Genomic DNA, 25,756 nt, shown 5'->3' on the forward strand with positions numbered 1-25,756 from the left:
CAAAGAGAGTGACACTATTGGGAGGTATGGCTTTGTTGGAGTAGGTATGGCCTTATTGAAGGAAGTGTGTCACTGTGGAGACATGCTTTGAGGTCTTCTATCTGCTCAAGTCTAGTCAAGTATCTCAGACCACTTCCTGTTGCCTGCAAGTCAAGATGTAGAACACCTGAATACTTCTCCAGCACCATGTCTGCCTGCACACCACCATGTTGTACCATTATGATGATAGACTAAACCTCTGAAAGTGTAAACCACCTCAATTAACTTTTTTTCCTTTATAAGAGTCTCTGTGGCCGGGCAGTGGTGGCGCACGCCTTTAATCCCAGCACTTGGGAGGCAGAGGCAGGCGGATCTCTGTGAGTTCGAGACCAGTCTGGTCTACAAGAGCTAGTTCCAGGACAGGCTCTAAAACCGCAGAGAAACCCTGTCTCGAAAAACCAAAAAAAAAAGAAAAAAAGAGTCTCTGTGGTCATGGTGTCTTTTTACAGCAATAAAAATCCTGAGACAGAAGTGAAGGCAATAAATAGATAAATAAAATGCATTAACCTATTTATTTTAGTTATATTTTTATATTTTATACGTAGCCAAAATCAGAGCTCTATCTGCCTGCTGCTGCCTCCTGAGTGTTGGGATTAAAAGAACACATCACACACCAGGTGCTCCTCATAGGATCTTTTAAATTTTCTTTTTATTTTTTTTTAAATTAAGCCAAGAGCCAGCAGGATAGATCAGAGCATAAACACTTGCCACCAAGCCTAATGGCATGAGTTTGATTCCCGAAACCTTCATGGTAGAAGGAGAGAAATGACTCCCACAAACTGTCCTTTGACCTCCATAGATATACATACTGTGGCACACCTGTACACACACACACACACACGAATGAATGAATAAGTAAATGTGAAAAAAATTAACTAAGGGGCTGGAGAGATGGCTCAGAGGTTAAGAGAACTGACTGCTGTTCCGGAGGTCCTGAGTTCAATTCCCAGCAACCACATGATGACTTACACCCATCTATAATGAGATCTGGTGCCCAGAACACTATATACAAAATAAATAAATTAAAAAAAATTAACTAAGCAGTTCATGGTGGGATACAAGCACAGGACTCGACAAGCAGCAGAAGGAAGAAGTCTAGTCTAAGGCTTGTCAGGGCTATAAACAAGACCAGACCCTGCGTCAAGAAGAAAGTAATAAAGTATTTTATTAAAATGCTTAGAGTGGTTCCTATTTTTCAAACTAGTCCTCGGTTGGTATAAATCTTGGGCAAAAGACTTAGAGGTTAGATGTGATGGCACATACATAATATCCTAGCACATGGGTGGCCAACGCAGGAGGATTTTGAGTTTGAGGGTAACTTGGACTGAACAACAAGATTTTATCTCAGATTTTAAGAAAGATGCAGAAGAAAACTTTTGACTCTACTGATGATGCCTCCTTGAAGCTATTTTTAATTTTACACTTTAAAGACATTGCTACAAAGATCATCCTTAAGCATGTGCAGAGCTAAGAGTCACTCTTTAGGATACAAACAATGAAGAGGGTTTAGCCTCATGTCGTCATTAAAATTTTATTGTAAAGCATTCCAAATATATGCAAAAGCAGTGATTATCACAACTCCCATGTCTACAGTGCATTTTTGCTGCTTATTAGTTTCTTCTATGTTCTTATGCACTTTGTGTTTTGTGGCTAAAGAATGTTAAAGCAAGTCCAAACACTTCAGTATGCAATTTGTGGGGAAAGAAATATGTGGGGCTGGCCAGGAGTACATGCCTTTAATCCTGGCACTTCTTAGACAGAGGCAAGCAGATCTTTGAGTTCAAGGCTACCCTCTTTTATAAAGAGAGTTTCAGGGCTACACTGAGAAATATTGCAAAAGAAAAGAAGAAAGAAAGATATAGGGCCTGGGTCAGGCAGTGGTGGCACACACCTTAAATCCCAGCTCCTAGGAGGCAAAGGCAGGAGGATCTTTATGTGTTTGAGGCCAGCCTGGTCTACACAGAGAGTTTCAGGACAGTCAGGACTGTTACACAGTGAAATCCTGTCTCAGAAAAAAAAATGTCTTTTATCTAGGGAGGGAATGCAACATAGGGTTGTTGTTGGAAACCAGTGAGTCAGTACAGGCCATGTCAGGCCCAGCGCTTGGCACATAAACGTCAGGTGTGATGCCTAGCATTTTGGTGAAACGCGGAACAAAAATCCCTACCTTTTCCTGTTTCACTCAGGATCTGCCCTAGCTCACTTCCGGCTTAGCACAGGCACGAACTTCCGGGGCCGAGACCAGCCACTGTTCCCACGCCCAGCTGTCGGCGCAGCTGGCCCCGCCCCGGAAGTAGTGTGTTTCTGGGCCGCTACCGGGCGGAAGCTGTGGATGGCGGGGAAAACAGCCCTGTACAGGCGGATATGTAGGTCTTGTTGCTAGACGACCAACCGTAGCTTCGTCACTTCCTCAGCCCGTGGTCCGTCCAGGCCCGAATCAGAGGCGAGCGGAGCCGGGTTGAGCTGAGCGTTGTCCCCCGCCTTGCAGAACCAGCGGCCAGCCCGGCGGCGGGAGTCGGGGCCACGCCACCTGCAGGGAAGAACTCGAGCCGAGGTGGGAAGATGGCTGCAGACAAGCCTGCAGGTGAGGGGCCCGCGCCGCGACCCGGGGGCTGACACACTGCGCGCGGGGACGGCGGGGCCCGCGTGGGGGACTCGAGGCCACTTGTCTTCGCTTCTGTGCCCCCGCGCCTCCCTCTTCTCAGCTGTCTCCGCTGGGAGCCCTCGGGTCCCACCTCCAGTGGCTTTCTGCTGTGACTTCTCTTGAATCCACTGCAGACCATCCTTGCCTTGTGCTCCAAGATCGTTCTGGCCCAGGAAGCTCAGCTGTGTCACCCCGCTTTCCAGATGCTTCAAGGAAAGGTCTTCCCGAGCATACACGGTTGTCTGAAGGTCCCCAGGTTCAGCCACTGAAAGTGGCCTCCGGTCAGCAACTTTCTTGTGTCCTGTGAAATCCTCTTTCTGAAAACTGTTTAAATAGACGTGGCGTTCTGCTCTGTGCCGTTGTGAGCCGCCTCTTGTGGCTGCTGGGAACTTGGTCTTAGTCCTTCTGCAAGTGCTGCTGAGCCGTCTGCCCGGCCCTAAGATTAAGTTCTTATTCTCTATGGTTTTCTGTAGTGTCTCTCTGCTATTCCACTAGGGAATATAAGCCTGTCACCTGGAAAATCTGCTCTGTTTCTTTCAAGAAAGTAATATTTGCTGTATTCAGGTTTTAGTGAAAGAAACTTAAGAGACAAGAATTTAAAGTGGTCTGCACGCTTTTTACAGTGAAATATGATCAGAAAGGGGGGGATGTCAGGTGACATAGGTTTTAGGTGGTTCCCATCTCCACAACTGACAAACGAACTTGTTAAAGTGAGCCTGTCCCAATTCAGGTGCAGATAAACAGAACCGCTGGAGAATCCTCTCAGTGGTCCCGGAAGAAAACAATAAAGATGTCGGGTGTTGAGCTAACAGAGTGTACTATGGAATTGGTTGATAAATTGATTTGTGATTGAGACAGGGTCACAGGCTGGCCTGGAGCTTGCTTTGTAGACCATGCTGTTCCTAAATGCACAAAGACTTACGGTCTCTGCCTCAAGAGGCCTGGGTTAAATGGGTGTGTGCCACCATGCCTGCTGCTATAGAATTTTAGATAGGTTGGTCAGGGATGGCTTCTTGTGAGATTTTGGTTTTATTGTGGTTTTGGTTTTTTATAATTATTTTTAATTGTGGGTGCGTGCACTTTAACACAGATTCCTGCAGAGACTGTCAGAGACATTGGATTCCCCGAATCTGTACGTACATGTGGTAGTGAGTGCTGGGAATCAAACTCAGGTCCTCTGAAAAGCAGTATGTGCTCTTAATCCCTGAGCCCCCAGGTGATTTTTTTTTAATGTATTATCTGTGAGTGTGTGTGAATGCATGTGTTATGCATGCTTTGACTTTCAAGGATCGAACTCAAATATCAGGCTTGCACCTTCAGGCTGCAAGCATCTTTACCCTCTGAGCCCTTTGCTGAACCAACCCCTGCTGGGGTAATGTTTGAGCAGAGATCTGAATATAGTGCAGGGACGATCCATGTGTTGTAGGACGGTGGGAGGGTATGCAGTGCCTGTCCAAGTCCAGACGAGGAACCAACTTCGTCCTTGTTAATTAAGATGTTCTGGCTGATTGAGGCCATCACGTTCATTTTCTAAAATCATCTTTCTAGATCCGTAGGACTACCCAGTTTGAGTTCTAGCTCGGTCATGCAGCGTTGCTTCCCTGGTCCCTTGTTCCTTCGCAAAGGCACTGCTTCAGGTGTTGATGTGGCTGTAGCACAGCCTGCCCTGAGGACCTAACCCTGGTTTGCTAAGAGCTGTGTGACATGTCTAACTGAAGAAGAAAGATCCAGAGCAGCCTTGATGTTCTTGGAGGAGGACCCTGTTCCTGCTGAGATGTTGGATTTATATGAAGGAGATGAGTTTGGCAAAGTTCCCACGAACCTGCTGTTTTCAGTGGCATGGTTCTGACCTTTGGGTCTCCATATTTTCTCTTTCATACTAGTCTTTTTTTTTTTAAATAAGACTTATTTTTATTTTATTTTTGGTTTCTCGAGATGAGGTTTCTCTATATAGCCCTGGCTGTTCTGGTACTGCTTCTGTAGAGCAGGCTGACTTGGACTCACAGGGTCACAAGTGCTGGAATTAAAGGTACTACCACCACTGCCCAGGTTAAGGCTTATTTTTAGTTATGTATATGTGTGCGTGTCTTCGTGTGGATATATGCATATTTGGAGAGATATTGGAGGATGCCAGAAGGTGTTTTGATGCCCTGGAGCTTGAGTTACATGCAGTTATGAGCTGCCCCATGTGGGTGCTAGGCTCCAGACTCTGGTCCTCTGATGAATAGCGCACACTCTTTAAGGTTTTCTCTGTTCACATCAGCCCTCAGAAAGGGTCAGTCTCTTTCCATCCATCCTGTTTGCTTCACTGATCTGTTTTATTTTTCATCTTGTAAATTTATGTATATGGTATGTGTGTATATGTGCTTTAAAATGTGAGGGGTACACATGTTCCATGGCATGTGTGGAGGTCACGGAAAAGCCTTGGGTGTCTTCATCTTCCCCTTTTTTGGAAAAGATTTATTTTGAATTGCATGTGTACATTTGTGTGTCTGTATGTGGTTATATACCTGTGAGTGCAGTGTCTGCAGAATTCAGAAGAGGGTGTTGGTCCCCTAGAACTAGAGTTACAAGCAATTGTGAGCCCTCTGACATGGGTACTGGGAACCAAACTCTGGAAGAACAATATGCTGCTCTTAACCACGGAGTCATCTTCTAGCTGTTCACTTTGTATTTGGGGCAAGATCTCTTTGGTTATTTGCCACTGTGCTGTATACTCCAAGACAGTTGCCTTCCAGGTTCCCAAGAGATTTGGATGTCTTCACTCCCCATCTGTCTCATTGTGGGAGTGCTCGAATTACAGACACACCATCCTGTCTGACTTTAAATGGATTCTGAGGATTGTTTAACAGAGAAGAACAGATTTTCATTTGTTTCTGGATTATGTGGCTCCTTGGCAGTTGATGAACCAGTAGATTCCACACTAGCCTCAGGCTCAAAGTCTTCCTGCCTCAACCTCCTAAAGTGCAGGGATTACAGATGTGTGTCATCATGCCCAATTTACCTCAGTGTTGGATGCTAAATGTCCAAGATGAAATGACAGCATCCCAGCCTGAGTCTGGTGAGGCCCTATGACTGTGTTATATGATGGGTGGTGGGGTTCCCGAGTGTGTAAGAGAGATCTTGTGATAAAATAGCAAGTCAGCCAGGCGTGTTGACACAGCCTGATCCCAGCAGAAGAACTGCACACAAGTTTGAGGTCAGCCTGGGAAATGTGATAAGTTCTAGGCCTTTCTGAGTTACAGACTGGGACCCTGTCTCAACAAAACAAAACACAAAAAAGGCAAAGAGCAGATGGAGATCACGCTTGCCACCCTCCAATTTGCTTAGTATTTTAAGATGGCCTTAAACCCACAATGTTCCTGCCTCCATGCACCATGGCACCCAGCTACCCCGAGAACAGGTTTGAGCAGAATGTTTTTTGATTTTGTTTGTTTGTTTGTTTTCTTTTTGATTTTGTTGAGACAGAGTTTCTCTGTGTAACAGCTCTGGCTGTCCTGGAACTACCTCTGTAGACCAGGCTGGCTTTGAACTCACAGAGATGCGCCTGCCACTGCCTCCCAAGTACTAGGAATTAGGATTCCAGTACCTTACGTTGGTTTCTGGAATGTGTGTCCTCCCATTTTTTTCCAGCTGTGCTTATCTTAAAATAGAAGGAACATAGTTTGTTGGGCTGGAACTGTAAAATATAACCCCTTTGTTCTCTCTCTCTCTCTGTCTCTCTCTCTCTCTGTCTCTCTCTCGCTCGCTCGCTCTGTGTGTGTGTGTGTGTGTGTGTGTGTGTGTGTGTGTGTGTGTGACATATACATGAGGGTATGAGCTAGCAAGTGGAGGCCAGAGAACACATGTCTTCCACTGTCTCATTCTCTTGAGACAGGACCCTTCTGTTTCTGTGAAGAAGGATGTACAGCCATTTCCAGCTCTTTACATGGGGACTGAGGGTTCAAACTCACATGGCCTTGCTGCGGAGTAGGCACTCTCACCCACGGAGCCATCTCCTCAGCCCACATAACACCTTTGACCTTGTAACTTCTTTGCATTGTATTGAAGCTAATATCAGTTTGGATGAATTCAGCTTTTTTTGGGTGGTAGAAACCACATCTGAGCTGTCCTAGCAGCTCTCTGATGACTTCAGTAAGGGCTTTCATCCCAGCATTCAGAAAGTGGAGATGAATCGTTGAAACTCACATAGTGAGTTTGAGGCTAGCCTGGACTACATGAGAGCCTGTATTAAAAACAAAATAAAATAAAATGAAAAGACATCATTTAAAACTTTGCCTTGCCAGGCATTGCTGATGTTTTGTGACCACACTGTCTGGCAGCCTTAGCATTGTGTTTCAGTCGTTCCTTGACTGCCCGCATCCTCCAGTCAGCTTTGAAGTGTTAACATTCTGTGTTGGAATATGTCTGTGCTTTCAGTTAACTGACCTCTTTTCATTTGGAAGAGGTGTTACGTTTCTGTTCTGTGGTTGAAACCTAAAGGTGTGTGTGTGGTTAGAAATGAAGTCTTTCAGCTTAAAGAATGTTAAGGTTTGTGCATCCAAGAGCTCTGTACACCTGCGTCAGCCGTGCTCTTTAGGCCAGGGCAGAAGGAAGGTGAAGCTTCTGGAGGAGCGACCGTCCCCGCTTTCCATTGGCAATGGAGAATACTTTTGGACAAGTAAAGACACACTGTGGGATTATGTGCAGACGCTGTCTGGTAAGCAGTCAGCAGCTACAAATAGTGCATGGCTCTTAAAACACTGGGAAATTGATTACAGCCCTGCACATGCAGAAGAAGCAAAATAGCAGTAATCTCACTGAAGTATTTTTTAATTGTTATTCTGAAGTAAAAGATGTAGGTGAACTATGGTTGATTAATATTTGAGAATATGCAACTCAGTTCTCTAGACATGGAAATGAGTTCCAGAGTCTGTCAGCCCCAGTCTTTTTCTATTTTCTAGGGATTATGACGTCTGTGGCTATGTGAGTCTGATTTTAGTCGATGATAGATGCTTAAAATCTTCAGTATCCTAGATGGGCACTGTGGCTCATCCTGGAAGCCCAGTGCTTGGGAGACTGAGACGGGAGAATTGCCGTGATTTTTGAGGCTAGCCCTGAGCTATATAGTAAATTCGAGACTAGCCTGAGCTAGTGTCTCAAAGAAAAAGAAATCTGAAATCTTCAATACCTTACTGAATAGTTAGGATCTCCCCTCCCTTCCCCCCAGTGCTGGGGCTCAACCACAGCCCTAACTGCTAGGCAATCACCTCTACCCTCTACCACACAGCCAACATCACTACTGCCTTACTTTGGTTTGGTTTTGGTATTAAGTGTGGAACACTTTACAGATCTTCAAGTCATCCCTGCAGCTGGGCCTTCTTGATCTGCTGTCATTCCAGTTTTAGTAAATGTGCTGCCAACATGAGCACTTTATTGTATTTTAGTTTTGAAACAGGATCCCACTATCTTCCTTGGGCTGGTCTTGAACTCCTGGATTTCTAACAGTCTTCCTGCCTCTGCTTTCTAAACCAACAATGTTTTTGGTTTAATTTATTTTTTAAAGATTTGTTTGTTTGTTTATTATATGCGCAATGTTCTTTCTGCATGTTTACTGAATGCCAGAATAGGGCACTATGATGCGGTGTAATAACCAGGCTAGCTTAATATGAAATGGTAAACTTTAATGAAGAAATAGCTTACAACACCAGGGATCCAGCGATGAAACCGGAAGTACAAAATGGACCGTACAAAATGGACCGGAGGGGCGTGAGGGGGTCACGCCCGATTTATACATAAACATTAGCCCGAGGTGAACACGCCCCCTTGGGCTGGGCTTCCGCTACAGCAGAAGATCTTACAGATGGCTGTGAGTCACCATGTGGTTGCTGGGAATTGAACTCAGGCCCGCTGGAAGAGCAGCCAGTGCTCTTACCTATGCCATCTCTCCAGCTCCCAAACAGTGGTTTTTGAGTTAGGGTCTCCTGTCTTAATCTGACCTTTAGATGGCTAAATGAAGATGACCTTGAACTCCTGAGTCTCCTGACTTTGCCTCTGGAGTGCTCGGCACCACCAACCATAGTTGGTTTATGCAGTGCAAAGGACTGAACCATAGGTGCTAGGCAAAAAGTCTACCAGCTGATTTACATCCTGTTTGTTTGTTAATTTTTTGTGTTGCTGGGAATCGAACCCAAGACCTTGTCTATTCTAGGTAAGAGCTCTTCCTCTAAGTCACTATAATCTCAACTCACTACTAACATCTCAGTTCACAGGAAGCATACATGGGCGGGGGGGTGTGTGCACGCGCGCACACCTTCACTAGAGTCTGCTCAGATTTAACTCTGGCTCTACTTGAACCTCAACTTAACTTCAGAACCCTGAAGGTAGACCTGAGGACATTATTAGGACACATTGAATAAATCCCTTTTCTGCTTTTTACTATTAACTTGGCTATTTTAATTAGTTTATCAAGGATAAGCGGCCACATTTTGTTGGGGCATAGGATGTCACCTCAGGTCTGGTAACCAGAGCAAGTGCTCAAGATCCTAAATCCCCAGTCATACACACGTGACAGTGTAGGGCACATGCCCAGCACTAGGAGTGAAATACTGAGTTTGAGGCTATTGAGTACATGACACTGTATCTAAACCTACTCCTCAACACCCCCCCCAAAAAACAACAAAACAGATGGAGAACGGATTCATTGTACAGATTCATATTTTGTGTGTGCGTGGACATGTGATGAGCTATGGAACCCGTGTGGAGGTCAGGATAACTTGTGGAAGTTAGTTTTCTTCATCTTTTAAGATCTGGGGATCAAACTTGGGTTGTCAGTCTTGCGTACAAACAGTATTTTCCCTTGCTGAGCCCTTTTGCCAGCCCTAGCTTCCATTTCTAAAGAAACTTTGTGTTTGCAGATCAGGGAGCCGAGAAACATGAAGGGGCAGGCCAGTCGTCTGGGGTCACTGACCAGGAGAAGGAGCTGTCTACCAGTGCTTTCCAGGCCTTCACAGTAAGACACGGTCTCCCTCTTCAGCTGCTCGGAATGGGTCTACCGAGTAGAACTCACTTCAAAACAAATCTAAATTTTATAAATTTTATTCTGTCATAATTCAGGAATTAACTTTAGGGAGAAGTGGGTTTCATTTTATATAAACATGCTGAAAAGATTGGAAATATTTTGAGCCACCCCCAAATTTTTGTTTTCATAAACATGTTTTAACTCCAATGTTGTTTGAGTCTTTTAAATTTAGATTGATAAATGTGTGGGTCAGTCTTTTCATTTCCCTACTTTGTCCATTTCTTGTCTTGAATGTACTTTAAAGTGGACCACCAAATATTTGTTGTCAGAATTGCAACTTATCTGACATAAACAATATGAAAAAAATCTTATGATATACATGCACATTAAACAAAAGAATTCCAAAGGATCTGACCTTTGGAATAATTATGTTCCTTTTCTTGGCTAGCCTCCGATCCATACACTGCCAGCAACATGTGCGCACTATCTATCATGTTTGCATACATGTTTTAGAGCTCTGCCTACTGGTGTGAGAGTTGGAGTCTTAGGAAAATGTAACACAGTGTTCTCTGGCGTGCCTATTGCTCTACCTAGGGCGTTCATTAGAATGCTAAGGGGACTCCCACTTTAAAACATAAGTGAGATGAGGGAAACGTATTTGGAAAAGCTGTATTGTTCTTAAAGCTAATATGGAATTTTGTGTGTATATGTGTGGTTTTGTTTGTCTTTTCTTTTTAGTCTGGAAATTATGATGCCTGTCTGCAACACCTTGCCTGTCTCCAAGATATAAACAAAGATGATTACAAAATAATTTTGAATACAGCAGTAGCTGAATTTTTTAAAAATAATCAAACAACAACAGATAATTTGAGACAAACACTTAACCAGCTGAAGAATCAGGTGATAAATGAATTTAACTGTAAAAATTTGTTGTGTTAAGTTGTGAAATACAAATAGTTAAGGAAAATAAATGTGATTTCTTGCTTGATATTAAAGACAGAATTTCTACTTCTCTGAATCCTTTGTTGCTATAAGTTTTGTTTGGACTTAGTTATTACTCCAGTCCCAGCACCGGGGAGGCAGTGACCAGCCAAAGCCAGTGTGAAACCCTGTCTCAAGAAAAGGATGGAGAGCAATAGAGGAAGATGCGTGATGTCGGCTTCTAGCTTTCATAGGGGCTTTCTACACTTGATCACACAATAATAGAAATTTTCAAATCAAATACACTATTTAAGACAACTTTTAATATGAAGGTAGTGGCTGGATAAGTAATGAAGAGCTAGCTCCCTTGAGCTGCTGGTCAGCCAGGGTCTTTCCCACCCTGCGAACTCCCCTGCCATGTCATGCTCAACCGTATGTGTAGCTGAAGTCTGATTGTGAACCACTCTATTCTGTGAAGTTTGAGGTTCCATGCCAGCAGCCACACCAAAGTTGTTGGATCCGTGTTTACTAAACCACTGCATGATTTGGGGAAATGTCAGTCAGAATTAATCTTATAACATTATATGAGTATTCGTTTTAATCTTTATGATGGCAAAGAGATGTTAATTTTAGTATGACTAGAATTTTCATTATGTGTGGTATACATAATTAGAGGTTTGGTTTTTTTTTTTTTTGGTTATTCGAGACAGGGTTTCTCTGTGGTTTTGGAGCCTGTCCTGGAACTAGCTCTTGTAGACCAGGCTGGTCTCGAACTCACAGAGATCCGCCTGCCTCTGCCTCCCTAGTGCTGGGATTAAAGGCGTGGTGGCGCCCGGCTAGAGATTTGTTTTGAAATGTAAAGAGATTCAAGGCAGCCTGGTTCACAAAATGAGTTCTAGACCAAGCAAGGAGGGCTACAGGAGACCCTTTCTCAAAAAAAAGGCCCACAAGTAAGCCAGGTGTGTGCATGCCTTTAACCCCAACACTCAGGAGACAGTACTCTGTGATTTCAAGGACAGCCACAGCTTTGTAGTGAGATCCTGTTCCAAACAGACAAGAAAAACAATGGAAATAAAATGCAAACCTAGTCTATAATCCCTTCACTTGTTAAGATGAGGCAGGAGGATTGCTGTGTGTTTGAGGTCCTCCTAGGCTATAGAATGAGACCCATCTCAGAAATCTTGTTTTAAAAACTGGAAATACGGGCTGGAGAAATGGCTCAGCAGTTAAGAGCGCTGACTCCTCTTCTAGAGGACCTGAGTTCAATTCCAAGCACCACAACCATCTTGATAACATCTGATGCCCTCTTCTGGCCTGCAGGTATACATGCAGAGCACTCGTATATAAAATATAAATAAGTAAATTTTTTTAAAAACTTAAAAACATGAGCCAGGCAGTGGTGGTACATGCCTTTAATTCCAGCACTCGGAGGCAGAGGTAGGCGGATCTCTGTGAGTTCGAAGCAGCCTGGTCTACAAGAGCTAGTTCCAGGACAGGCTCCAAAGCTACAGTGAAAAATCCTGTTTCGGAAAACAAAACAAAAAAAGAAAAATTAAAAACCTGAAGATACTATTTTTTGTTGTTTTGTATTTTGTTTTTGAGATAGGGTTTCTTCATGATTGTCCTGGAACTCATTCTATAGACTAGGCTGGCCTTGAACTCAGGAATCTGCCTCCCCAGTCCTCCCAGTGTTGGGATTAGTGAAGGTACTGTTGAGATGTGAGAAAGTGAGATGTGCTAGAGCTGGGCGTGGCAGTGCACATCTGCGCTCACAGCTCTTCGGAAGCTAGCCTGGAACTCACTATTGCCTGGGCTGATCTTGAATTTACTAGTGCTGCCTCAGCTTTTTAGGTGCTGAGATTATAGGGGTGTGCCACACATCCAGCTGAGGTCTTTCACTTTTGCAGTCTGTCGTACTGTTGTTAGAGCACTTTCTGTCTGGATTGTTTTGTAGGTTCACTCAGCTGTTGAAGAGATGGATGGATTAGATGACGTTGAAAACAGCATGTTGTATTATAATCAAGCAGTCATTCTGTATCATCTGCGACAGTATACAGAGGCCATATCTGTTGGTGAAAAGCTTTATCAGTTCATAGAACCATTTGGTATGTTATCTGTCAAGCCAGAAATCTCATCCACTCTTACTTGCAAAATTCTCTAAAAATGCTTTTTATCTAGATGACCTAAATTAAAGCTATATGTCAGCATTTAAAGGGAATAGCTCAGTCAGTGGACTGCTTGCCTTGCAAGTGTACGGACCTGAGTTCACTGCCTAGAGCCTATATGAAAACAGCTGAGTGTGGTAGTGTGTGCTTGTAATATACAGGTGGATCCCTTGAGTTTGCTGGCTGGGTGGCCTGGCCTGCTTCAGAAGCTCTAGGCTATGGAAATTCCTGTCTCAAAGAGTACTGGAGTCAGGGGCTGGAGAGATGGCTGGAGAGAGATAGTAGTTAAGAGCACTGGCTATTCTCCTAGGACATGAGTTTAATTCCCAGCACCCACATAGCTGCTCACAATCATCTGTCACTCTCAGATCTGATGCTCTCTTCTGGCCTCCTCAGGCACCGGGCATGCATATGGTACACAGACATACATGAAGGTTCACTAAGGAACAACCGCAAGGATTCCTGTCTTCCACACACATGTACTCACATTCAACTGCATACCTGGGCACACACATATAAAATGACCAAAAATAAAGCTGTTTCCGTCTTTCTCAGTTTGAGTTTAGACCAGGTAAGCTTGTATGCCGCTTAGAGAAGTCCAGTTTCCTTTAGCACTCCTCCTCACCTGAGCTTTAAAGGTGCCCCCATATGCTGTCACATGCCTGTGATCCTAGCATCTGGTAGACCAGCTGTTCAGGGTCATCCTCTGACACATACTGGGTTTGAGACCTGGGTTTCATGAGACATATCAAAAAGAAAGGAAGGTAGGAAGAGGGGAAGGGAAGGAATGAACTGTTAGATAGTAGAAAGATGTTTGCCTTTTCTTTCCTCTTAAATACTACCTTATTTCAGAGCCCTTTTTACCATAATATACATGAAAAAGAGATGGGGGCAGGTTGGAGAAATGGCTCAGTGTTTTGGAGTACTTACTGCTGTTGTAGAGAATCTGGGTTTGCCTCCCAGCTCTATTTGGCCTCAGCATACACCAGGCATACACATACATACACACAGTCAAAACATTCATGTGTCTAAAGTAAACATTTTTAAAAGGCCATTTTGGAGCCGGGCAGTGGTGGCGCACACCTTTAATCCCAGCACTCGGGAGGCAGAGGCAGGCGGATCTCTGTGAATTCGAGGCCAGCCTAGTCTACAGAGCTAGTTCCAGGACAGGCTTCAAAGCTACAGAGAAACCCTGTCTCGAAAAAGCAGAAGGACAGTGTAGTATTTTATTTCTCTGTTGCCCTGCTGAAATTTGTGCATGCAGAGAGCAAATAGGGGTTTGTGTTTGCATTCTGATGCTAGGCCTAAGAATTGGGAAAGGTGGGTGCTGATGAGCAGGAAGGAGCTAGCAGATAAACAGCTGCTGGTGTATGGTTAGAGAGCACCAGTGCTCTCCAGTCCACAGGGAGTCTGTTAGATCAGACCATTAAGGGGACTCAGAAGCTGTGAACGAACCCTGGTCTATTGGTGGTTCCTATACAGCAGGTGGAGGAGTGTGCTTCTGTCCCGGTGGCACTTGGGAAGAGGCTATGTAGGGCCCTCTGACAGCTCGGTGAGCAGTTGGTGAATGACTCTAGGGAACCATTTTGAGTTACCTGTCTTTCAGTTCTGATGGTTTGGTGACTGGTAGGCTGGCCAGGAGAGAGGCAGTGGTAGGGACTGTGTATTAGGGACTATCTGTCAGAATTGCTCCCCACTGTGTGCTAGAAAGCATTGGCAGAGCTTTTCTGAATTCTGCCAACAGTTCACAAAATGCTGTTGAGCTCTACTGTGGCTAAGAGAACATAAAATTCAGTGTAAGTCATACAGATCTATTCATTTTTGTGAAAATTATTGTAATTACTTGAATTTTTCTATTTAAACTTTTAAATTCATTTATTTATAATTTAAGTACTTTTTATTTTTTATTCTTATTTTTATTTGGTTTTTTGAGACAAGGTTTCTCTGTAGCTTTGGAGCCTATCCTGAAACTAGCTCTTGTAGACCAGGCTGGCCTCGAACTCACAGAGATCCGTCTGCCTCTGCCTCCTGAGTGCTGGGATTAAAGGCATGCATCACCATTGCCTGGCTTAAGTACTTTTTAAATGATATGTGTTGGAGGTGTGTCTATGTATGGGTGTGTGCACATGAATACGGATATCTGGAAGTTAGCTGGAGTTACAGGCAATTGTAAGCTGCCTGATGTGGGTGCCAGGAACTCGGATCCTGTGGAAGAGCAGCAAGCTTTCTTAACCTTTGAGCCACTTCTCTCGCCTTTATTTTATTTTTGAGACAGTATCTCACTGTGTAACCCTGACTGACCTAGAACTTGCTACGTGGACCAGCCTGACCTAGAACTGTCCGAGGTCTGCCTGCCTCCTCTGAGTGTGGGATGAAAGGCGTGCAGCATCATGTTCAGATAATTATTTACTTTTTACTACTTGGGGTTTGGGGTTTTTGTTTGTTTTGGTTATATTCTGAGCAGTTTTGGATTCATAGCAAAATGAATGAGAGGAGAGCGCAGCTCTTTCCTATTGCCTTCCTCATCAACATTTGTAACTCCCATAGCAGCTGCCCCGTTGGTGTGCGTGTTACAGTGGATGAGCCACAGTGACACATCACAGTCCCGCAGCGTCCATAGCTTACGTCAGGATTTACTCCTGGTGTACTTTGTGCATCTGGATATACAGAGTACAGTCACTGCCCTAAAATAAATGTTGTGTGGCTGTCTCCTCTCCTCTCCCACAGACATTGAACTTTCTGCCATCTCTGTAGCTGTGCTTCTCTTCTAGAGTATCTGTGCAGGTTGGAGCCCTGATGGGCATGCTCTTCACATAGCACATTTATTGAGTGCACACACCAATGCTATGAGCCAGGCATGGCTTGGCAGTGTAGGGGGCATTGCAGTGAGCTTAACAGAGGAAATCGTTGTCTTTGTCACTCTCACAGGAGTAGTTGAATGCTATGGAATAGTGCTAAAATCAGGTAAGAAGATAGAGGTTAATTAAATAGAGACTTTTAGATGCAATAATCAAGCAAAGCCTCTGACCTTCCACACATACTCTGTGTACACTTATGTGTGGAAAAATACACATGCACACACGTATGCAGTCATACTAAAATAAATAAAAATTGGAAGTTAAGTGGTATGCAGAGGTACTGTGTATTAGTAAGTAATGAAGCAAATGCTTGAATTAACGCTTCTTCCCACTACATGGCTGCTTCTAGGAAGACGGTGTAAAAGAATACTCGCTGACTGCCTGAATGAGGCCTGGAGACCCCACTAGAACAATGGCAGCACCAGGAAAGGATGCTGCTTTCTTTCATGGCTTTAGTGACATTCTTTGTTTGAATGAAGATGTGCTTTGTTTTGCGGAGCTCTGTGTCCTGTTTAGGAGTAAGCAGAGGTGTATGCTCAACCTTGGATTGTAACGTTTCCTATTTGTTTGTGTGTTTGTTTTGTCAGAAGAAAAATTTGCCCAAGCAGTGTGCTTTCTGCTTGTGGACTTGTATATATTAACCCACCAAGCTGAGAAAGCTCTGCATCTTCTTGCTGTCCTAGAAAAAATGATATCACAGGGCAGCAGCAACAAAAACGGAAAGAACGAGGTGAGTTCCCAAGCATCAGACTGAGACTTAAAAAGTGTGCCCCATTAAAAAAAAAAAAAGTGGATCCCATGTCTGTCATGTGAGCTAGTATCCTAGCAGCTTTATGGAGTGTGATTCACAGAAGCTGTGCTATCTGTCTAACCCTTGTAAACTGCCTTTTAAAAACTTTTCTTTTACTAACATCTGCGTGGTCTACATTTTCAACCCCCACAGGTTCCAACTGAATGCTCTTAGCAATCTTCCTAAACTTTGTGTTGTATAATATTTCATTTTCATACTTGGTACTTATAGTATTTGTTGAAGTAGACCTTAGTTTGGTAAGTACATATATGTAGATGGAAGTTTCTGTCCCACCTGGTCCCACAGCCATTTAGTCCCAAAGAAACACACAGAGGCCTACATTAATTATAGACTGGTTGACCTATTAGCTCGGGCTCATTATTAACTAGCTCTTAGAACTTAAATTAACCCATAATTCTTATCTATGTTTAGCCACATGGCTTGGTATCTTTTCTCAGTGCAGAATTTTCATCTTGCTTCCTCTGCATCTGGGTAGCAGCTGCAGACTGAGCCTTTCTTCTTCCCAGAATTCTTCTAATCTGGTTGCCCCGCCTATACTTCCTGCCTGGCCACTTGGCCAATCAGCATTTTTTTTATTTACTTATTTATTTTTGGGTTTTTTGAGACAGGGTTTCTCTGTAGCTTTGGAGCCATTCCTGGAACTAGCTTTTGTAGACCAGGCTAGCCTTGAACTCACAGAGATCCACCTGCCTCTGCCTCCTGAGTACAAGTGCTGGGATTAAAGGTGTGCACCACCACCACCCAGCCAATCAGTGTTTTATTAAACCAATACGAGTGACAAATCTTTACAGGATACAAGAACAGCATACCACAGCATGTCTATGTGCAGTAGATTCTAATCTGACAGTAGGAACACTGAGCCCTTGTCCTTGGGGCCCTCTGTAGGGAAGGGATGGGTGGAGTACAGTGAGGTCATGGGGAGAGAGGAAGAAAATTAGAGAATCTCCAGGAATTGAGTATTTGATTTGAATATGCAGACTGACCAGTCAGAAAAGGAGGGATGGAGCAGAGTAACTGTCCTAATGGAGGAAACAGCACAAAGGGGATGAATGGTGGTACTGAAATGAGCAGGGTCTGGGTGTGGAGAGCGCCGAGGTGCGCTCATTAGAAGGGAAGTGGGTCCGAGTAGGAGGAGAGTGGGAAATGGAGTCCTTCCTCGGGAAGTCAGGGCTCAGTGGTGCTGGCAGGATTCTGACAGAGGAGGGTGTAAGAAGGCAGAGTATCTAGAGAGATAGTCTGAGTGACATGCATGACTTTAAATGGGTCCATAGTTATGTTCATCGGTGAGTTTCCTGTTAGGAATGCCATACTGACCTGACCCATAGTCCCTCGGAGTGGGCGCTGCAGCAGGCTCAGTTTAAAATGGCCTAGGACTGCTTGACTTGGGCACTTTGTGCGTAGCTCACTTGAAAATCAGTTATGGTCATAACTATTTGATTAATTTTGTTTCACTATTATACAGACTGGCAATAACAGCAGCAAAGATGGCTCTAATCCTAAAGCTGAGAGTGGGGCGCTAATAGAGGCTGCAAAGTCCAAGATACACCAGGTACTGTACATTCAAAGGGTGGACGTGCCCTGAAGCAGTGTGAGAGGCACATAAACACTAGTTCAAGATACACCAGGTACTGTACATTCAAAGGGTGGACGTGCCCTGAAGCAGTGTGAGAGAGGTACATAAACACTAGTTCAAGATACACCAGGTACTGTACATTCAAAGGGTGGACGTGCCCTGAAGCAGTGTGAGAGAGGTACATAAACACTAGTTCAAGATACACCAGGTACTGTACATTCAAAGGGTGGACGTGCCCTGAAGCAGTGTGAGAGGTACATAAACACTAGTTCAAGATACACCAGGTACTGTACATTCAAGGGGTGGACGTGCCCTGAAGCAGTGTGAGAGAGGTACATAAACACTAGTTCAAGATACACCAGGTACTGTACATTCAAAGGGTGGACGTGCCCTGAAGCAGTGTGAGAGGCACATAAACACTAGTTCAAGATACACCAGGTACTGTACATTCAAGGGGTGGACGTGCCCTGAAGCAGTGTGAGAGGCACATAAACACTAGTTCAAGATACACCAGGTACTGTACATTCAAGGGGTGGACGTGCCCTGAAGCAGTGTGAGAGGCACATAAACACTAGTTCAAGATACACCAGGTACTGTACATTCAAAGGGTGGACGTGCCCTGAAGCAGTGTGAGAGGCACATAAACACTAGTTCAAGGCAGTGTGTTTACTCAGGTTGGAAGACTTGTAGTTTAGAAGTATAGTTTTCCCTCCAAATACATTTTAAAATATATATGTGTATGTATGTATATATGTATATACACATAAAACTTCTTTAAATTACTTTATAGGACTTTGAAATAACATAGTATATATGATAAGTCAATATATGAAAATTTAAAATTATACATTTAAGGTAAATTATGCAGATGTAGATTTGTAGGGTTTTTTTTTTTTTTTTTGCTCAGGAGTAGAATTATTGTCTATAATGCACAACACCTTCGATTCTGTCCCCAGCACCACAAAAAATAAAAGAAAACAAATATTTAAGATAATTTATAAGATGCATTTGTATGTGACTGGAATTTGACTGTGTTGTAAGCAGATGAGAACTAGTGTCCTGCACTGGAAACTAGAACTTGAGCATGTGTAAATGGCCCGCCTCTTACACCCCTCCCTTCCTCCTCGACAGTACAAAGTCAGAGCATACATCCAGATGAAGTCCCTGAAAGCGTGCAAACGGGAAATCAAGTCTGTCATGAACACAGCTGGAAATGTAAGTTCCTTCTGGACTTTTTCTTGTGGCATCAGTTTCTGACTTTTCTATTTAGACTGAGGATTTGTTAGTTTTTGGTGAGGGGTGGCTTAGTGGTAAAGCACATGCCTCTAACCCAGGTTCTGAGGGGTCCAGGAAGATTCTGGGCTTGCTTGCTTCCAGCCTACCATTGAAAACACAGACTTCAGGTTCCGGGAGAGCCTGTCTCAACAGAACAGGGAGAGAGGGTAGGCTACCTGTTCTCTTGTGGCCTCAGCACATATACATATTTGTTTTTAAAAATTGATTGTGGCAGCACACACCTTTAATTCCAACACAGAGAAACTGTCTTGGAAAAAACCCTAAATATATAAAATAGTTGGTGATTGTTGTATAGTTTACTGCTTATACCCAAGGCCATGAACACTTGACTTGGAAGTGGCTCCGCCTAGATCATAATCCTGAGATTATGATTTCTTAGTGCCCAGATCATCTCTGGGCCAACAGAAGGCTGAGAGAGAGGGTGAACTAGACCATAGAAGGAGAGCATGTTTATGAGCCAATGAGTAAATGCTGGGATGGAGGTTTTCAAACTCCAGTGTCCAGACCTCTGTGTGTGATTGCACTCTGAATCAGCACTCTCTGGGGGCCAGACAGCGTGAGAATTTAGTGACAGTGGTCTGAAATCCAAAGAAAGAATTGAGGGATAGAAAGAGTAGTGCCTACAAACAAACTTGCTGTTTTAACGTTCTTCCTTTCATACAGTAATACGGTTTCCCATTATAACTGGTTATTGGTTATTAGGTGAAAGGTAAACTTGAATCCTAAGTAATGAGAAACATTGGGGATAGCTCAGTGGTAGAGCACTGAGCACTAGCCTAGCAAGCAGTCCTCTGTAGTTGGCTTTTCACTCTTTGCTCTTTGGTGGCCCATCACCTGCTCCCAGACTTATTCTTACTTATGAATGCCCAACCTTAGTTTGGATTGTTTCTAGCTAGCTTTTGTAACTTATATTATTCCATTTCTCTTTAACTACATTTAGCCTCTGGGCTTTTTATCTTTTTTTATTCTATATATTTTCTTTCCTTCTTACTACAGGGCTGACTGTGTGGCTGGCTGGCTAAGCCCCCGCACCCTCCTCTCCTCCTTTTCTTGCTCCTCCTCCTTCTCCTGAGCCTAGATTTCTCCTATTTATTCTCTCTGCCTGGCAGCCCCACCTATCCCTCTTTCCTGCCTAACTACTGGCCACTGAGCTCTTTATTAGACCAATCACGCATTTTAGGCAGGTGAAGTAAACAGCTTTACAGAGTTAAACAAATGCAACATAAAAGATTGCAACACATCTTTGCATCATTAAATATTCCACAGCATGAATGAATGTAACACTAATATTCCACAACAATCATCTCTGGGTTTAGTCTTAAGTTCATACTCAAATGTGCTTGTGCATGCACGCACACACAGAGAGGATACAGTCCTATCACTTCAGAAGTGAAGGCAGGAGGAGAAGGAATTCAAGGGCAGCCTGTGCCACAGTAAAACCATTTTAAAACTGGAACTGGAGAGGTGACTCAGCAGTTAGGGTCTCTCACTACTCTTGCAACATGACTTTGGTTCCCAGCACTCACATCAGGCAGATCACAGTTGCCTGTAACTTCAGCTCCAGGGAATCTAAAGCCCTTTCTGACCTCACAGAGCTCTGCACTCCAGTGCAAACTACCACTCATGTCCACATAGAATAATAAAAATAAGATCTTGAGATGAGGGCTGGAGAGATGGCTCAGAGGTTAAGAGCACTGACTGCTCTTCCAGAGGCCCTGAGTTCAATTCCCAGCAACCACATGGTGGCTCACAGCCATCTATAATGGGATCTGGTGCCCTCTTCTGGCATGCAAGCATACATAGAAGGAATGCTGTATACATAATAAATAAATAAATCTTTAAAAAAAAAAAAAAAGATCTTGAGATGACAATAGCAAGACATTTCTCCATAGTACATATGTAAATAAAAAGCCTGGGTGTGGGGGCTCAGGCTTACAGTACCAACACTTGGGTGATGGAGGCAGGAGGGTCAGAAGTTCAAGACCATAAATCCCAGCTCCAGGATATCTGACATTATTCTGGTTTCTGTAGCATCCATACTCAGTATGTCTGTTCTTCCACCTCCACCCCTCGCCACCACACACATAATTTAAAAAAATAACTTATCTTTGTCTTAGTCAATGTTCTATTGCTATGAAGAGACACCGTGACCAAAGGCAACTTTTATAAAAGAAAGCATTTAAATGGGACTGGCTTACAGTTTCAGAAGTTAGTCCGTTATCCATATGCTGGGGAGAATGGTGCACATGGGCAGACTGGCACTGGAGAAGTAGCTTTGAGTTTACAAATTCCCAGGCAGCAGAGAGAGCACTGAACTGGTTCAAGCTTTTGAAGCCTCAAAGGCTACCCCTGACATATTTCTTCAACAAGGCCACACCTACTCTAACAACAAGACCACACTTCCTAATCCCTTTCAAGTAGTGACACTCCTTAATGACCAAGCATTCAAATATATGAGCCTATGGGGGGCTAATTCCCCCTCCCCACAGGATTTCTTTGTGTAGCCCTAACTGTCCTGGAACTCAAGAGAGATAGCTCTGCCTCTGCCTCCAAAATCCTGGCATTAAAGGCATGTGTCACCGCTGTCTGATTTATCGAGGCCATTCTTATTCAAGCCACCACAATCTTTTTTAAAATCAAAAAGAAATAAGATCACTCTCTAAATTACCGTTCTCCTGCTGTGAGAAGACACCATGGCCAAAGCAATTTATGAAATGAATTTTTTAATTTGGGGGCTCGCAGTTCCAGAGGATTAGAGTCTGTGACCATCATGCAGGAAGCATGGCAGTTAGGCAGGCAGGGGGCTGGAGCAGTAGTGGAGAGCTTCTGTCTGATCCACAAGCACAAGGCATCAATAGCTGTCTGTGAGTGATGTGGACTTTTGAAACCTCAAAGCCTGACTCCAGTGACACACCTCCTTCACAAGACCACACCTCCTTATCCTTTCCAAATGGTTCTACCAATCAGGGATTAAGTTTTCAAATATATGAGTCTAGGGGGCCATTCTCATTCAAACTGCCATTAGCATCAATTTTGCAATAACCGTTAAAACAAAAGTCTTAGTTTGTGCTGTACAGTTGGCTTCCAGTTAAGCCAAACCTAGCCTTGTGTGTTTGTACCCCCAACTGCATAAGGGGCTAGAGCAGAAGATCATCTGAACATAGACCGTGCTGGGCACCTGGAGACTGCAGTGCATGGGGACGGTCACTTAATACCCTGTGAGCGAGCTCTGTTCTTATGCACACGTGTCATAGTGTTTTTAGGTGGACACATCACAGGCTGTTCTCTGTAAGGTTTCAGTATTTTAAATAGCAAGATCCATGCAGCATTTAGAGATTGTTTTCTGTGGCATGATTCAGCTGATTGATTTATGTCCTAAACATTTTCATGCACAGCGGTGTAGTCCCGATCATGCAAAAAAGAACTGAAAACAAATTTTAAATCACTTTTATATTTTCTTTACAGTCTGCACCCTCCCTGTTTCTTAAAAGCAATTTTGAGTACTTAAGGGGCAATTATCGAAAAGCAGTGAAGCTGTTAAATAGTTCAAACATTGCCGAGCATCCAGGCTTCATGAAAACAGGTAAAAGAAAACTGTAAAGTTTTGGTTGGTCTACTCCTTATTACTTGGGGTCCCCCACCCCACACACCAGTCTTCTTTTTCGGAGTGATGTTGGTTCATCTTTAGGTGGAAATGTTCTAAGTCTGGTAAGTGGCACAGTCTAATCCCATCACTGGGTAGACTGAAGTACGGGTGTCTCAAATTTGAGGCTAGCCAAGCTGCCTTTCAGAGCTCTATCTTAAAACAGGGTTTTCCTATTTCTTCATGCAAAAATAAAATTTTTATCGTATAATTTGCTTCCACGTTGAAAGAGGGCTCATCACATCTTTCCTTTACGTTAACCTTGCCTGTTCATTACCTGTTCCTGGTGTGTGTGTGTTTGAATGTTTGTATTCTTTGTTTTAGATTCTGTTCTGATGCACACATAATCTCTATTTACAAACCTGTGGGCCTTCCGCCTTCCTCCAGTTTGGTGTCTGAGTTCACTGGAGAGTGGAGAAAGTCAGTTGTATTCTTGGTTCCTCTTGGACATTCTTTAAACAAGCACCCCTAACCGTCCTGGGTTTGTTTAGCTTTGGGTCTTGTATCTCCTGTGCCTGGGCTAATCTTATTTATTTAACTGAGTGTGTCAAGGTTGACCTGGATTTTTTTTTTTTTTAATCTTACCTCTCTTAGCTCTGCAGTGGTAGAAGCACAGGCTTGTGCCTCTGCCCCTGGTGATGTGGTGCTGGGGGATTGTTGATGTGCAAGGGCTTATGAACACTAGGAAGCACCCAGCCTGTTACACCACATCCCTAGCCTGTTCTCCTCAATTCTGTTTATAATGTTTTTATTGTCGTGGTATAAAATGATCTCTCAAATCACAAGTACACTCTGAGAAAACTGCAACAGGTCTAGAGCTAGACGTGAAGTCGGCCTGATCTACAAAGCAAGTTCCAGTACAGCCAGGGCTAACAGAGAAACCCTGCCTCAAAAAAAATATATATATATATATATAAATATTCAAAGCATACAGCCTTGATATTTAGCAGTGAATATCCTGTTACCAACTTAACATAATCTGGCATTGTGTGTTGCAAGTGTAAAGTATGCCATGCCAACTAGTACATTTTTCTGTAATTTTCGTTTCAAGACAGGGTCTTACTATGCAGTTCTGGCCAGCCTCACACTCAGAGAGCTGCCTAACTCAAGCTCCCTAGTACTGATATTAAAGGCACGAGCCACCACACCCAGTCTCACATAGACCAGGCTACCTTTGAACTTGCTGTCTGACCAAGGATAACCTTGAACTCTGTATCACTGCCTCTACTTCTCAGGTGCTAAGATTATAGGCATGCACTACTCCTTCGCCACTACACAAGCGTCCATAAATAATGAAAGTGAAAGCTAAGTTTGGGTTATTTTCATTATACCAAAGTTGAAAATCTATCCAGGTAAAGGATTGAAATGTAAAAATAAAACAAAAGCCCAGAAAGAAACTGGGAGGAATATTCTGCTCTGTGGTGAAGAAGGCTTGCTTGAACATTATCCAAAATCCTAATGCTGTAGAGTTTGGAGAAATAGGTAAAGATTTTGACCACAAAAAAAAAAAGAATGTGTTTTTTTGATTAAAAACACAAATACACACATACATTCAAGATCAAGTCACAGAACAAATGAGAAATATTGGTGGGCATGAGTGTTTGAAGCAGGCAGAAGGCCTCTCTGACATACATGTCAAGGGTAACTGACAAACCAGATGAGATAATACCTAAGGTAAGAAATCGTGCCCAGTCAGGTGTGACAGAAGATACTGCAGTCCCTGCACTCAGGAGGATGAGGCAGAAGGACTTCCAAAGTTCAAAGCCAGCCTCAGCTACCTAGTGAATTCTAGGCCACCAGGGCCACAGTGTGAGGCCCTCTCTCAAAATAATAAAAATCATCTGGAATGTAGTTCAGTTGGTAGAGCTCACCTGTCATGCGCAGAGCACTGGACTTCATTTCTAGTACCACACACACCAAGAGCCGGTACATATCTGTGATCTTTACACTTGAGGAGGTAGAGGCAAGAGAATTAGGTCACTCTCAACTGCATGGAGAGTTGCAGTGAGGCAGCCTTTTTTACACAGGATCCTGTCTCAGGTGGTGTAGTATGATGGATGGATGGGTGGGTGGATGGATGGATGGGTGGGTGGGTGGGTGGGTGGATGGATGGATGGGTGGGTGGATGGGTGGGTGGGTGGGTGGATGAATGGATGGATGGGTGGGTGGGTGGATGGGTGGATGGATGGATGGGTGGGTGGGTGGGTGGGTGGGTGGATGGATGGATGGGTGGGTGGGTGGGTGGATGGATGGGTGGGTGGGTGGGTGGATGGGTGGGTGGGTGGGTGGATGGATGGATGGATGGATGGGTGGGTGGGTGGGTGGGTGGATGGATGGATGGGTGGGTGGGTGGGTGGGTGGGTGGATGGATGGGTGGGTGGATGGATGGATGGATGGATGGATGGATGGGTGGATAGAGTAGGTAGAATGGGAACTTAAGCTTCAGATGAAACAGGGTTTCTATACTCTTTGTTTTTGTTGTTTTGTTTTGTTTTTCCAAGACAGGGTTTCTCTGTGCAACAGTCCTGTGTGTCTTGGAACTTGCTTTGTAGACCATGGTGGTCTTGAACTCACTGAGATCCACTTGCCTCCGCCTCCCAGTACTGTTTACTCTGTTGATACATTCTCCTTGTTATTCTTCCCTTAGTGTATTTTATTCTTTCCATGTGCATGCATGTGTTCTACTCAAGACCCTTTTCATGCTAAGCCAGTGCTAGCACTGCACTGAGCGCCAGCCTTCGTGTTTAGATTGTTTCACTGTTTTCAGTTTGTACTGTATTTCACTGTGGACAGATGGTGTATGTAT

At 43.8% G+C, this 25,756-nt stretch overlaps 1 protein-coding gene across 7 annotated transcripts in view; it reads left to right on the forward strand.

The window, feature by feature from the left end:
* Nucleotides 1-2,305: 2,305 nt before the first annotated feature.
* Nucleotides 2,306-25,756, forward strand: part of Cnot10 (CCR4-NOT transcription complex subunit 10) — a 48,427-nt gene continuing 24,976 nt past the window's right edge. For 2 of the 7 annotated variants that reach the window (XM_075964253.1, XM_075964255.1), the window contains exons 1-8: nt 2,324-2,623; nt 9,580-9,674; nt 10,422-10,583; nt 12,559-12,709; nt 16,215-16,357; nt 17,901-17,987; nt 19,143-19,226; nt 22,773-22,890. In XM_075964253.1, the coding sequence (XP_075820368.1) occupies nt 2,602-2,623; nt 9,580-9,674; nt 10,422-10,583; nt 12,559-12,709; nt 16,215-16,357; nt 17,901-17,987; nt 19,143-19,226; nt 22,773-22,890 (862 nt within the window). In that variant the 5' untranslated portion in view covers nt 2,324-2,601. Of the gene's footprint in view, nt 2,624-9,579; nt 9,675-10,421; nt 10,584-12,558; nt 12,710-16,214; nt 16,358-17,900; nt 17,988-19,142; nt 19,227-22,772; nt 22,891-25,756 lie in introns of all 7 variants that reach the window. The other 5 variants (XM_075964254.1, XM_075964256.1, XM_075964257.1 and 2 more) reach the window with 4 other exon arrangements.

The sequence above is a fragment of the Microtus pennsylvanicus genome, chromosome 3 (genome assembly GCF_037038515.1).
Source record: "Microtus pennsylvanicus isolate mMicPen1 chromosome 3, mMicPen1.hap1, whole genome shotgun sequence".
NCBI lineage: Eukaryota > Metazoa > Chordata > Mammalia > Rodentia > Cricetidae > Microtus > Microtus pennsylvanicus.